The sequence below is a fragment of the Choloepus didactylus genome, chromosome 3 (assembly GCF_015220235.1).
Source record: "Choloepus didactylus isolate mChoDid1 chromosome 3, mChoDid1.pri, whole genome shotgun sequence".
NCBI lineage: Eukaryota > Metazoa > Chordata > Mammalia > Pilosa > Megalonychidae > Choloepus > Choloepus didactylus.
The window spans coordinates 206,915,784-206,930,751 of NC_051309.1; the positions used below are offsets into that span (position 1 = coordinate 206,915,784).

Consider the following 14,968-nt stretch of genomic DNA (forward strand, 5'->3'; position numbering starts at 1 on the left):
CAAATTTGGCAATAACTAAGATGTTCAATTTGTGACATTTTTTCACCCTACCCCAAATTATGTGATTTAATGGACAATCAATAATATAATATTTATTTTTCCGCACATGCTCAGTATGATCCACAGAAATATCTAACCTGTTGTCCTGGTAGAGTATGGGATTTTGTGCAGACTGGGAAACCTTCATGCAAATCTTTCAAATTCAGGGACTCTGATTTGTCTTAATTACCCGACATAATAGCTGTTGAATTTAGATTTCTCTCCTGTAATGAAAATGCTTCTAAATCTAAGTTGTGCCTTTTTAAAATTTACATTTAAAAAACCTTTTATTTTAATGTAATTTCATACTTATAGAAAGGTTACAAGAATAGTACAAAGAACTTCACATACCCTTTACACAGATTCATCAATTGTTAGCATTTTACCCCACCTTTTTTATCATCTGTTTTCTCTCTCTGTGTTTCTGTAGATAGGTGTATATATATATATATTTTTTTTCTGAACCATTTGAGAATAGTTTTACCGACATCATGCCTCTTTATCCATAAAACTTCACTTTGTGTGCCTAAGATGTTTTCTTACATAACCACAGTATAGCTGACAAAATAAGGAAATTTAACATAGATATAATATTATTATCTAATTCACAGTCTATATTCAAATTTTTCCTTTTTCTTTTTTCTGGTTCAGTCTCCATATCCAGATCACATATCACCTTTGGTTTCCTTTAATCTGAAGCATTTCCTCAACCTTTGGTCGTCTTTCTTGACTTTGATATTTTCGAAGGGTATAGGCCAGTTATTTTGTAGAATGTCTCTCAATTGGGGATGTTTCCTCATGATTAGATTCAGCTTATGCATTTTTGATAGTAACCTCACATAAATGTTATGGCATTTCCAGTGCATCAAGAGGCACATGATGTTGGTTTGTCCCATTCTTGTCAGTTACTTTTATTACCTGGTTAAGATGATATTCACAAGGTTAATCCACTAAAATGTTACTATTTTCTCTTCGTGAATGAGCAACAATTTGTGAGGGAATACTTCGAGGCTATGTAAATAGCCCGCCTTCATCGAACTTTTACTTAGTAGTTTTAAGCTTCCATTTATGATTTTGCCTGGATCAGTTATTACTTTGATGAATACAAAGTGGTCATATTCTAATTCCATCAATCCTTCGATATTTTTTTCTTTGGTATTCTATCACAAGGAAGAGCTTTCCCTTCTCTTTTTACTTATTTGTTTGGTTGGTTATTTAACCTTTATGCACTCATAGGTTCTTATTTTATTCCATAAATCTTGTTCCTATCGTTACTTATTTGATGCTCAAATTGTCCCGGATTTGGCCTGCATCTCTTTGACATTGTCATTCTCATTTTTCAAGTACTTCCTTACCTTCTGAACGAAAAGATGCCCCAGCCCTGGAACCAGTCATTTCTCCAAGTATCCCTGGGTCATTTTAGGGTGACCAAATTTAGAAGCCAAGATCTAGGCACTAGGTGTGCTCATTGTCCCAGCCGTCTTTGCTTCATGGCCCTTTTGTGGACAGAACTAAGAGAGACACATACATCATGAGTTAATACTATCTGCAATTCCAATTCAGTCGCACAGGGTTCTTTCTAGTCTTCTCTCTTCCCATATTTGTAACTCTCTTTTGTAACAGTGAAACACCTGGCTCCCATTAGTCTCAATATATTTACTCATTTGCTCAATACTACAATACACTAGTCTAACTGAAAAAAACAATCTTTCTAACTAAAATTCAATTTTTGTTTATGTATTTTTTTTCTTTAGACCATGATTATATAGTCAAAGAATAGCATTTAAAAGTTACTTAGGTTATTTAAATATATATATATTTATGTGTGTGTGTGTGGAAGTATTTTACATCAAAGTAAAATATATATATTACTCCCTCCTGTGTGGGTATGTTATTGACTTAAATATGGTTAAGTTCATTTCTTCCTTGTTTTATTCCATTTCCTCCCCCAATCCTTGTTGATTTTATTTGACTTTTTTTATAAAATGCAAAATATTAATGTTACCCAAAAGTCAAAACTCAATAAAAAGTTCTTTTCAGAGAAGCATCACTCCCTTATCCTTCTACTCCTTCCCCACCCGTCCTCTGCAAGTAACCAATTTCATTAGCTTCTGATTTACCCTTCCTGTGTTTATTTTTTTAAAAAAATAAGTATAAACATGTAGAATTTTCTTATTGTCCTTTCTTGCACAAAAGGTCACATACTGTATATACTCTTTTTGCACTTTACTCTTTTGTTTAACAATATATCCAGGAAGCACTCCATATTAATTCATAGAGGTCCTTCTCATTCTTGTTTTCAGCTGTCTAATGCTACACTGGTGAATGTACCATAATTATTCAACCCTTTCCTATGTATGGACATTTATTCTTGTCACCAATATTTTGCAATTAGAAATAAGGCTGCAATGAATAATGGTGTGCAAACTTTTTTATTTAATTGGAGATGTAAGTCATGGCTTTAAAATCAGTTCTTTTCCTTTTTCTTCAAGTTAACCACAGGCAGAAGCATCAAAGGTAATAACCCATTTCTCATGTGTAAAAAAGCTAAGGTTCATGACAATGTGCTGGCTGAAAAACCATATGGGAATTACATGGTCTGGAAAACTGTAACTACTTTTTGTGGAAGTAGAAATTGTACCACATATTTGTATAACAGCATGGCAAGTGTGGTCTCTAGGAAGTATAGGTAAAGTTGATTAGATTGCAGTGTATACTTAAAAGTTGAATAATGTGCTCTTGTAAAACACTCTTCAAAATTATTTAACTTCCCATGATATCATCACAGCATGTGCAAAAAAAAAAAAAAACTTTAGTGTTATCTTTTCCTGTCACATGACTAGAGCAAACAAAAGAAATCCTTATCTTTTTGTTTCTATTCTGATCCTTTATAAAATGGCATTAAGCACTATTCAAAACGTAGACATTAAAGGCTCAGGTTGGGGGAAAAACTTATTTTGTATTTCAAACCAATTAAATTTGCTAAATTATAAAGCAAAAGTTATTTTCCCAACAACTGGAAGTATTTAGCAACTTATATGCACACAAAACTTTATAGTTTTAAAACTACTCTCCTATGTATTTTCACATTTAAGTCTCATAGCAACCCTAGGTAGGCTTAGTGAGTCAGGCAGAGGTGAGCTTACCCTCATTCTAAAAAAAAAAAAAAGAAGCAGAGGCATTTAGAGAAAGTTTAAGAAAATTGCACTGGATGTAGGACTCTGGACTGAACCTTCAACTAAAATCCAGGAAAATTCGCTATAAAGTGAGAGATATTATTGTGTAAAGTAGGGTTATTGTGATGATCAAATAAGACAATGCACAGGAAAATACTGAAGTTTTACAAAAAGTCAGTTCTATCATCAAAGTATTTGGGCTTTGGTGACTATGCATGAAAAGTTCTCCATACCTTAGTACATATATAAGTAATATAAGAGATTTAAACAGTCTATAAGCTATAAATAACACAGCCAGGACTGAGAATGTTTGTGTGGGGAAACATTTTGTAGACTGAACTAGTACCTCTAGGAGCAGGTGACAATGATAGATATCCATTGTGGAATAACTAACAGCATTATATGTTGCTCAGAACTGAGATCTTGAAACAAACCTCATTAAAGGTGCTTGATCTAAGTTTTAAACCTTTAAGTATCTCTTCTTCAAGTGATCAATGTATGTACTGGTTACTTTAGTTATCCCACCGTGAGAATCACAGCACTTTGATCTAATTTTCTTTGATTTAACACTGCAATTAAGAAGATTTGGTTCAAAGCAAAAGCTTATTGGTTGATGTTTTATGCTGATGTGATAATGTTTACACAGATGTGCTTTGAAATCTTGATTATGGTGGATTTGGGGGTCCTACCACAAGACAGACTTTTGTTATTTGAAAGGTGAAATAATATGACATTTACCTGGTAAAACCTCTAAAACAGACTTAGCAATATACATTTCTAAGGTGATCTGTTTATTATTTTAAGCCAGTGTTTTTGTTTTATTTCATATCTATCAACAGTAAATCACTTGCTTTAAGGACTCATAAACTGGTTGCGCAGGAGTCAATACTTAGGACCGTAGTGATGAAAAGGTGTAACTTTACCTACTTTAAAGTACCTGCCAATAAGCAGCAAAAATATCCTCAGCAAATAAAATAAACCACTCAAATCCATTTGATCTCCCAGATCTATGCTTTTACGGAACAAACCATGAAACAAGATTGAAAAACTAATCTTTAGTGATTCCCTAAAACTTTTTGCTCAGGGGAAGCATAAATCTGCCAAATGAGTCTCAACTCTTCTGCCACTGAAAAATTTTAACGGAAAGATCTTGAATTTAACCAGTGACACAAAACTAAAGTTTTAAGATTTAACTGGGCATGCATGTAACTCCTTTACTTCAATGGCTCTTTATTTTGCAAATATGCATTGACACTCATAAATTCTAACAGTAATTTTCAAGTTTCAAAACACATAAAAAATCAACAGTCTTGTCCGTGTACTTGTTTTTAGATTTTATAAATGAAATGTGAATCAAAAATCTAGCCTTAAAGATAATGCAACTAGGAAGAACAAGGAGGTGCTTTTGGATTGGATAAGGGCCCCAGAGGCCATTCATCATCCAAGACACTATTCCAGATAGTAATTTTTTATTCTTGGCAAAATATAAGAATGTAAATCATCTCTCTGCAGCCTATTTGGATTTACTCTTAATCCCTAGATTCATGATTATAATAAGTTATTATATTATGTTAATTAGAAGTCCATGACCTTAACACACAATTTTAAACTTCCATGTAGATATAAAACAATCTTGGTTATAGCACGTGCCTTTTGAGTAAAGATAAACTTTAAAGAGAACCTGGGGAGAGGGGGTTTGTTCCAAGCTTAACCTTGATTATGTAAAGAAAATCCCCAATCTAAATGATAAAAGAAAAGAGTAATGCTTGTACATTTTATTAGTGTTTTAAAATTAGTGAGTTAAACTGTCAAAGCTTTGATTTTCCTTTTCATGTGTGTCTGGGCAGGTCTAAGCCTCAGGTAACGCCCCTTTTCCTTCTCCTTCTCTTACCTTTCTTTGCACCTGTCCACTGCAGCCTCCCAGCAGCTCCCAAGGAGTTCAATTCTCCTCCTCTTCCCTCCTTTCCCTCCTCCTACCCGTTCCCCCCCTCCCACTCCCCACTTCTATATACCTGCCAGGGCTCCTTTTAACAGCGATCTATCACTGCAAAGGAGCTCTCACATCAAAGACGGGCGGGCGGCAGCAGCCGAAAGGGCATCACCGTTCCCCCTAAAGACGACCCCAAAGAAGGGCCTTGACAGCGCCTCCCCGAAGTTGCTGGTTAGCTTTGCCCAAGTGAGGGGAAAGAGTTTTGCGACTGCACGGATAGAGAACCGCCAAGGGTCCCTTTTGGTCACTTCCGAAGAGCAAAAGCGTGTTGAGAGGAGGTCGGTTTAAGATTTCAAACAGAACCTCCCCAGAGCTCATGAAAGGACTTGATTAGCGTATGTCAAGAGGACCCGAATATATACTCGGTGTGTATGTACACAGGACTCTGATCTGATCAGTTTGTGGAATTGGAGCCCCAGCCCCCTGCCCCAGCCCCAGTATCGTCAGCGGCAGCTATAGATGTTTCTGCAAAGCCACCGACCCAAGGAGAGAAGATCGCTCCAAGGCAGTGAAAGCTTCCCTGCTATCTTAGTTCCAAGTCCATTCAGCGACCTCACGGGAGTGACCCGGCGTGAACTTTTTTGCGCTTGTTTTGCTATAATTTTTCTCCATCCATCTCCCGCCTCCTCACGCACCCCTCGCCACCCTTGTTATTGAGGGTCTTTTGTTTTCCGGATCCTTCGCTTCTCTCTCCGGCTCCTCCATGGCTCCCTTCGCCGAAGTCGGGGGCTTCCTGGGGGGCCTGGAGGGCTTGGGCCAGCAGGTGGGCTCACACTTCCTGCTGCCTCCTGCCGGGGAGCGGCCGCCTCTGCTGGGAGAGCGCCGGGGCGCGGCGGAGAGGGGCGCCCGCCCCGGGGCGGCAGAGCTGGCGCACCTGCACGGCATCCTGCGCCGCAGGCAGCTCTACTGCCGCACCGGCTTCCACCTGCAGATCCTGCCCGACGGCAGCGTGCAGGGCACCCGGCAAGACCACAGCCTCTTCGGTAGGTACCGGCATTTCCCCCATCCCGGACTCGGCTCCCTTTTCCTCCGGGTCAGCCTCCCTCTTCGCCTGCGGGAGGTGTCAGGGCTGCGCCGAGCCGGGAGCCTCCCGGAGCACCCGGTGCTGGTCGCGGCTGGGAGCTTAGGAGCGGGCTGGCGCAGGGCAGGGGGCGGAGGGGGGCGGTTTCTTGCCCCCTTTCCGCGACCGTCTTCAGCAGGTTTGCTGCTCCAGACTCTGGGGGCAGGAGCAGAAAGGGTGGGTACTCCGGAAGCTCCTTCCTGCGGGTGGGGCTCTACCCTTTTTGCCCTCTCGGAGACCAAGACGCCGGGTCTGGGCATCACATCTTACTCGCACTGCTTACCTCGCAGGCAGTTTTTTGTTTTTTGTTTTTTTGTTTTTTTAATTCTTATATTATTTTCTCCCACTTCTCACATTTCCCCCAGTACCGTCCACTTTACAAAAATTAATAGCAGGAAGCATTTAAACATGCTCCACAGTTATGCAACTGATTATCCTGTGGCTACTATTCAGAGTTGCTCTTCCATAAGTTGCTATTATTATCGTGTCTACTTAGAGAACTCTGTATGTTCACCTGAGGCGGTAACAGGTAACTTTCCCTGGGCACCGTCGCTACGGTCAGTTCTCTGCGGTCCCGAAGTTCTCTATTTGGGTGATAAAAGGCAGTGGGGCCGCGGCGGGGGGCGGAAGGGCATACTCGGCCAATGAGCATGCTCAGTTTTTTAGCCGAGCTACTCCAGAAACTGTGAAATCCGAAAGCAACGATCTTGATATTGGCCATAGGTAGGAGAAAATGGGTAAGAGAAAGAAGATATGGGTGGGAACACTGAGGGATGTGTTTCAGAATGCCTCAGGCAGGCCTGGGAGCAGAAGGGGTTAAAGAAAGAAATAATTCTTGAGGCACTGTCCGTTCTAGACCCTGGATTGGGAAATCCTAAGGCCCCTACTGTAAATTACTCCCTAACTAGCTGTGTAACTAGCAAGTTTTCTCACCAGAGTCTTACTTTTTTTTTTTTTCTTTAGTGATGGGGTTAACTTCGGTAATCCAAGATGCTCTCCAGTTCTAACATCCCATGAGCCCCAGGATCTTTTCCCTATTGTTGAAGGATTGACCTTAAATGATTTTGATCTTCACACTTGTGACATTATATTTTTTAAAAATACCATTTACTTAGTAGCAACACGATGTTAGTTTTCCTTTCTCCTCCTTAGCTAGTGGGATTCTTTGAGAATCTCATCTCGAAATCAACCTCTCTTATCTTGTCCTTGCTCTTTGTCTTTATACTCTCATTCTTTTTTTCCACCTGTAGGACTCACTAAAACTTTGGAGAACTGTAAATCTCAGTTTGAGGGATATTTGGAATTCTAGCTGTAGAAATAGGCATATGGTGGTCATTTGGTAGCACTTAAAGGCTTAGAAAATTAACTTTTTAAAACCCATGTGTTGGCAGCTTCCACTGATCTCTTCCAAGTTCCCACTGACCATGAGCAGAGAGTGTCATGACCTAGTGGACAGCCTGGGGTCACTTTTAAAAGTGGTGTTTAAATTGAGAAGGCTGAGAGTCTGGTTCTAAAGAGCTTTGCTGACACCAGGTGGCTCAGTTCTCTTGCCTTCAAAAATGACTGCACTCCACTAATTACAGAAATCCTCCAGCTATCAGAAAGATTTAGGAATGGACACAAATGTGATAATGTCTATAAGTAGAGCAGGTAGAAATTCTGCTTCTCCCCCTCCCATGGTACCTGGTGTAGCACTGGAAATTCTGTTTTTATGAAATTTGTAATTCAACTGTAATCTCACCACTGGCAACGATTGTTTCTTCCACTTTGGGTCTTTTTAGAAGACTGATCCTATAGGAAGAGATCAGTAAATATTTGTAAACTTGATAACATTCTTTCAACTAGCATTCAAATCTATACTTTAGGAAAGGATATTGCATATCAGAATTACTATCTTGCCAGCACAAATTGCTAAAATAGTGTATAAATATTTAGTAATTGCAAAAGATGATTCAGCCTGATTTTATGCTGATTTTAAGTCACTATATGGTGGGAGGCTATGTATCTGAACAAAATAGTCACTGTTATACAAGAGGAGGATAACTGCTTGTTAGTCTGGTAACCAAAAGGAGCAAACAGCCTCATTATGAGGCATTACAGTGCATCCTAGTGGCCTTTGATAGTTCACACAGCCCAATTAATTACAAGGGAGTGTAGGTGAGAAGAAATTTCATATTCAGCAGGCATAATGCTTATGTCTTTGCTTGCCCTCTTTTGCTAGTGCTTCAATTACTAATTTTGAAATTACTTTGCCATTTTTCTTTTAAACTGATTTCTGTCATTAAGGTGAGAATTACAAAAAAGCCCAAGAATGACTATTTGAAATGCTAAAGTAAATAACATTTTTGATAATTTTATACTAATTTGACCATGATTGGCTATAAAAAATTGGAAAACTGTGTTTTTAAATGTCAAACCCACATTAATAGAATATAAACAAAAAGTTCCCAGTGAGGTTAAAATAATTTCCTGTCTGAGTTAGCTCTATATTCATAATATAGTTTTTCTGCATGCTAGTACAGTAGTAATACTTTACCTAATATGTAAACATGGAATCATTACCTTAAAAAAAGTTTAGCCCGAGATCAAACATATTGGTTTAAAGCCTTTTCCTTTATTCTCCCCTATTCTCCATAGATTTGTCTGATGTGGTTGCATTGTGGGTTGACTCACCTGTTTATTATGATTTAAAAAAAAGGCTGGCTTTGAAAATGATACCAGAAAGACAAAGTACCTCCAAGTCTTTTTATGGGACACTGGGCATTAGAAAATCTATCTAGAATCTGTGATTACCTCTTAAGGAAAGTTTTTCATGTCTACTCTTTGTAAAGGAATTAGCTTAGTTGCCACCTCATATTATAAATAAGAAAGACTTGTCGAATCTTATTTAAGAATCAAATGATTACAAATTACTGTGTGGTATAATATTTCCTCAGGGAGAAAAAGGATCAGAATTTAAAAGTGTGGCTAAAATCTCTAAGGAGAACACAAAAACACATCACCTTTTTCCCACCAGCCCCCATGAGCCATTGCAAAATTATTTATGCCCAATTATGCATGAGGTTTTGGATGTGTAATCAAGTTGACGCCATTGAATATAATATTCTAAGAACATATTTAATTTTTTTTCTTTTTACAACTACATGCTTTTTTTTTTTAACAAGATGATGGCATTACCTTAAGATGAGAATTAAAGTATAGATGGTTTACCATTTACTTTTCCAAGAAAAATGGATACTTTATGAGATCTGTCACATAATTAGCTTGTATAGATATTAAACTTGTATTTTACTGTCGTTGAAAACTGGTTCTATTACCTGTTCTAATCAGTTAGTTCCTGTTCTTTGAAAGAAAAGAGCATCTTAGAGTAAATCAGATACTTAAAGGGAATTAAGTTACATGTCAGCCATAGTACACTTTTCAATTTGAATGTAACATTCATTACAACTTAAAGTAGTTACACATTTGTTAATATATCCTGAGTGAAATTCCATTAATATACATTCTTCTATCATTTATATTTTGGGCCTATATTTTTGTTTCGAACAGGAATCACTAATTGAGCTTGGCAGGGAGTTTAAATTTCATTTGCTCCCCACCTCTACTCTTGTCATCATGATGGCTATCCTATGGAGTCTGGGTCTTTCTGCTATATCTTATCTTCTCTCTGCCCTAGGCTCTCAATTAGAGACACTGTCTCTTAAAAGCCACTTTAGACTATTTAGTCTTGTATTGTTGCTGTAAGATCCTTGATAGCACTGGTGTTCTATATGATCTCCTAATAGCTTGAAAGAGCTCATTTGTCCTCCTAAGAATCTATGTTTCTGCCAAAGATTGAATTAAGCTCTGGACGGTTTAGAGCCCTCCGTATAAGCAAATAGCCAGATTCTGTCCTTTCCCTTGGCCTTGGGAACATCACGTGTCCAAACGGGAACTTAATAATGAAGAAGTGACTTCAGAGCAAGAATCGGCCTAAATGATGTGAAAATGTACACATTTATACTGTTTGTAGAGCTTAAGATGGGGTGAGGGGGTGGAGGTAGAAACCTATTGAGGAAGGCAGTTCCAAACATAGAAGGTATGCCTGTACTTTTTCAGCAAAGAGTCTGAGAACTAGACAAAGGCATTAGTCCAAAGGTTAGTGTGTGCAGAAGGAAAAGGGTAATGCAGAGGGAAGCATTAAAGTTGTGTGTGTGGTTTACTATAGTGTGCTAGTGTATTAAGTGGAGAATTTTCGATATAGTTTACCTATCAATAACTGAAAAGAGTTGCAGAAAGTTATTGATAGCCAAATCTAGTATTTAGTTATGGTGTTGAATGAATTATAAAATCCTTCTACTTCTCTGAGCTATACAGTTTATTTTAAAAGATCATATGACATAAAAACAGTATAACATGTAATCTATAAGGTCTTTAAACTCCTGTATTTAAATGCATGCCTTATTGTACTAAAGAAACTGTCTTGAAGTAGAAACATTGGCTTAGGACTCAGCAGATGTGGGTTTAAGTAGTGGCTCTATCAATTATAAACATTATGTCCCTATGCAGGCCAGTAAACCTTTTTGAGCCTCAGTTTCTTTATCTGTAAGATAGGAATTGATAATATCTTTCCTATCTATCTTATGAACTGTTTTTAGGACCAAATGAGAAAAATAAAAGTCCTTTAAAACTTTAAAACACAAACATAACCATAATAAAATATAGTACTGCTAAGAAACAAAACAAACCAAACCAAAATAACTAATAGGAAATGTTTATAATTAACTAATAGAATCATGGGGAACTAAGAACACCTCTAATATATATTCATTTATGATAACAATAGCTTCCATTTGTTGAATGCTTAGTAGGTGTCAGTGCTCATCACTGTCCTGCATGGAGGCATTTCACCCATTTTGCTTATGAGGAAATTGAAATTCAAAGAAGACAAATGGCTTGCCTCATCAGTCTCTCTAGTAAGTTTCTGAACTGGGGATTCAAACCCAGGCCAGTCTGGTTTAAGGTTTCCTATCCTTAACATTATACCACAATCAGCAGGTTTTTCCTTTTTTTTTTTTTTTTTTCATTAAATGGGAGGATCATAATAATAAAGCAATCACAGATCACTTTTCAGTTTAACAATAACATATATTGTTATTTTTAGCAATATTGGTCTACTGGTACTACTGTTGGATTTCCATTAGTTATGTGCTCATTTAATAAATATGAATCATTATTTTGTTTATAAACTCAGGCATCCTGGAATTCATCAGTGTGGCAGTGGGACTGGTCAGTATTAGAGGTGTGGACAGCGGTCTTTACCTTGGAATGAATGATAAAGGAGAACTCTATGGATCAGTATGTATTATTATTTTTTCTTACTATTGTAATTCTTGAAATAATGACTATCTATTTTGTAATTAACATATATTAATAATTCATGTTAGAAGAAGTCTATAAAATATTCTTACATAGAAATCAGAAATCTATATCCTGCTAAATTTGCATGTGTCTGGGCAATAATGTAGTAACTCACTTTTATTTTCTTAACCCCAAACCATTACTGCCTCAGTTCCCTAGATTTTTCCTACCCTCTGTCTTGGGTCTTTCTAGTTCCCCATATTTTGATCTTTCCTCTCAGAGAGAGAGAAAAATGAGGGCATTTTTTCATGCCATGTTAGATCCTTTTCACTTTTGCATTCATCTAATGCAAGTTTCCTCTGCCCATTTTCATCTCCCATGGCTAAAAATGTATTATTTGCTTGCCAGTCTTCCTATATAGGAAAGAAAGTGAATGGAATGTTAGGGTACTATAAGCAACAACAGAAAATGGCAGCCACAGTAGTCCCATCACATCCATAGTCTTGATGAGCACAATAGCCACGGGCTCACTCAAAGTTGCATTGGGCAATTTTTAACTTGGCACTGAGGATAAGTGCACGTTTGTAGGTCTACTATAAATGTTTTATGTATGGGGTTTAAAGTAGACTTTTCAGATTAATCTTAATCAATATAATTTTTTGGAACAAAGCAACAAATAAGAATTAGACCAACAGGATAATATGAAACAATCAACAATGCAGATATTTCTCTTTCATTGTTAACATTTTTTATTTCTTCATGGTAGCTTCTGTGATGTTAAGAAAATTGATGAGGTGTAAGTGTGTGCCACTCTCCCGTTCAACCTCTCATTTCAAATACCTTTTAAACTCAAAGTCTCTAACTATTTCCATTAAAAAGTTACTTTTTTATGATGTAGCTGTTGGCACTATGTAGTACCTTCTTTAAAATCTCAATTGAGACCAAAATATACAGCTAGTCTTAATATATGCTGAGAAAAAGTGATTATAGTATTTCACTTTAAAATATTACATATTTAATATATATAATATAAAAATCTACTTTTAAAAATAGATTAACATTTGTCCTTTGTAAGGACAAAACTTATTCTTTCTAGGCTTTCTGTCACCTCAGAAGAAAGAAATAATTCAGTGTGTGATAATAATCATAAGATTAGAGATACAATGAAATCACACACACACATTTTCTTCCTTCTTCATGTATAAATAAAGCAAATGTGGTCTATCCCTTAAGACAATGTACAGTCCAAGTTGAAAAGACAATAAGTCATTGGGCTTTTACTACATTTACGCTAACAGTAACATCTGGATAAAAGTTAATTGTGCATAATATATCAACAAACAATTAATAAATTAAGTCTAATAGATGACTTGGAAGAGTGATCTTGAATTAGGAATTTGTATCTTAGCAAGATATTGAAATGTTCCAAGGGTATAGGGGAGACTTGATATATGGAATATTTGCATTTCTTGATAAAACAAACAAACTGAAGTCCTGTTTGGTGGTGATGGTGGTAGGAGGGAAATAATATGGATCATGGGAATTTCAGAATATTTATTATGTGTTTGAAAATAAAATTGGGAATTGACATTTGATAATGTTCTTTGAGCTAATTTGATGGATGAAGCCACCTGGGAGTAAGAATTCCAGATAACATATTCTACTGGAACAAAACCATGAGAAAACAATTTAACCTTTCTCCTTCTTTGTCAAAGATATAGTTATAAGCAAAGAAGTAAAAAAATATAGAGTTGAGACCTTTCTAAGGAAATTCTCTTAAGGTTATTTTTTAATAGTAGTTACCTTCTCTCTTTCAGGAGAAATTGACTTCTGAATGCATCTTTCGGGAGCAATTTGAAGAGAACTGGTATAATACCTATTCCTCCAACGTATACAAACATGGAGACACTGGCCGCAGGTATTTTGTGGCACTTAACAAAGATGGAACTCCAAGAGATGGTGCCAGGTCCAAAAGACATCAGAAATTTACGCATTTCCTACCTAGACCAGTGGATCCTGAAAGAGTTCCAGAATTATACAAGGACATACTGATGTACAGTTGAAGAGTGATAGCATTTATACAGGAGAACCAAACCACCACCATTCTTTCTTATCACAGCTTCCACGGTAAAATAGTAAGCTGGGAGACTAAATTTGGAAAGAATACTGAGAAAAAAACAAACAAAATATTTCAACTTGAAGATCTCGAGATCACTCTTTATCAGTGGATTAGGTTTTCTTAGATATACTGGCTCAGTCCTAACCAGTAGACTGAAGTTGAGAATTGGTTTAACTCTGGATAATGGGAAACCCTTCCCAGTTTGCTGCTGGTGCCTCACCTCTCTGGATTATGTTTACTTTAAAAGTTACAGTAAAAGTAGATACTTCATGTTGAAGAAATGGATTAACATAATTGGTCAAGATTATTGCTACATGAATTCTGAGGATCCTGTAGGACTTTTGCAGGTTATGACATTACTTGTTAAAAACAAACCTGGGTGATGGACTATAAATCATGTCATACCAAGATGAAACTTTTTTTTTTTAAAGGATGGACCTATTTATACATTTTCAATTTGAAAATATTTATTAAATATATTTATTTATTAAAGAGTTTATTTTTTACTGGTATATGAAGATAATACAAAGAGAAAAAACAACAACAAAAATTCCTTTATGTGCCATCATTTTCTTGTGGCTGTAAAGAAGACATTATTGTTGGAACACATTAAGTATAGAGTAAGATCTTGAATTTCTTCTTAAAAATATAGTGTAGATTATATTTTTATGCACACTTGCCTTCTAAATGTAACATTGGTTCCTTTTGGCCTAGACACATGCTTTATTAATTTGTTTTGAATTCAACACACATTCAAAAGGGAATTAAACATTTTTATTACATGTTTTGGTTTCATTGCTTTTGAGGTGAAATTTATTCTACTTACATAATAGGTTTTAAAGGTGACAAAATTCTGATAGCCCTAGTGAAAAATGTACTTTGGTATTTACAGAACTTCTAATGCTACAAACTATCAAACATTATAGCCAACTTAGGTTTACTTATTTTCTTGATTCAGTGTGGCAAATACCAATTTCTTTCAATTAGTCCTTGTGAAACCACCACTAACAATGGCCTCCTCTGCTTAACTGTGTCTGATGTCCATTATATCTCCTACTTGATCATTTATTCAACAAATATTCATTAAGTGCTCTCTCTATACCCAAGACACTGTGTTACGCTCTGAGGAAAATGTGGTGATCAAGACAGAGATGGTTCCAGAATTTAAAGTCTAGTAGGGAAGACAGATGGCAAACAAATATATGGACAAATAAATATCCTAGTTATAAATTGTGATATTACAC

At 36.6% G+C, this 14,968-nt stretch overlaps 1 protein-coding gene across 1 annotated transcript; it reads left to right on the top strand.

Annotated features, from left to right (window-relative positions):
* Positions 1–5,908: 5,908 nt before the first annotated feature.
* On the top strand, positions 5,909–13,668 carry FGF20 (fibroblast growth factor 20). The gene is made up of 3 exons (XM_037829122.1): positions 5,909–6,188; positions 11,499–11,602; positions 13,423–13,668. Exons 1-3 carry the CDS (start codon positions 5,909–5,911, stop codon positions 13,666–13,668), a joined length of 630 nt encoding a protein of 209 aa, XP_037685050.1.
* The last annotated feature ends 1,300 nt before the right edge of the window (positions 13,669–14,968 follow it).

Coding starts and splice junctions, on each gene's coding strand:
- FGF20 (XM_037829122.1), top strand. CDS start 5,909: ATGGCTCCCTTCGCCGAAGTCGGGGGCTTCCTGGGGGGCCTGGAGGGC. Junction 6,189..11,498: donor GCAAGACCACAGCCTCTTCG/GTAGGTACCGGC, acceptor TTATAAACTCAG/GCATCCTGGAATTCATCAGT. Junction 11,603..13,422: donor AAGGAGAACTCTATGGATCA/GTATGTATTATT, acceptor TCTCTCTTTCAG/GAGAAATTGACTTCTGAATG.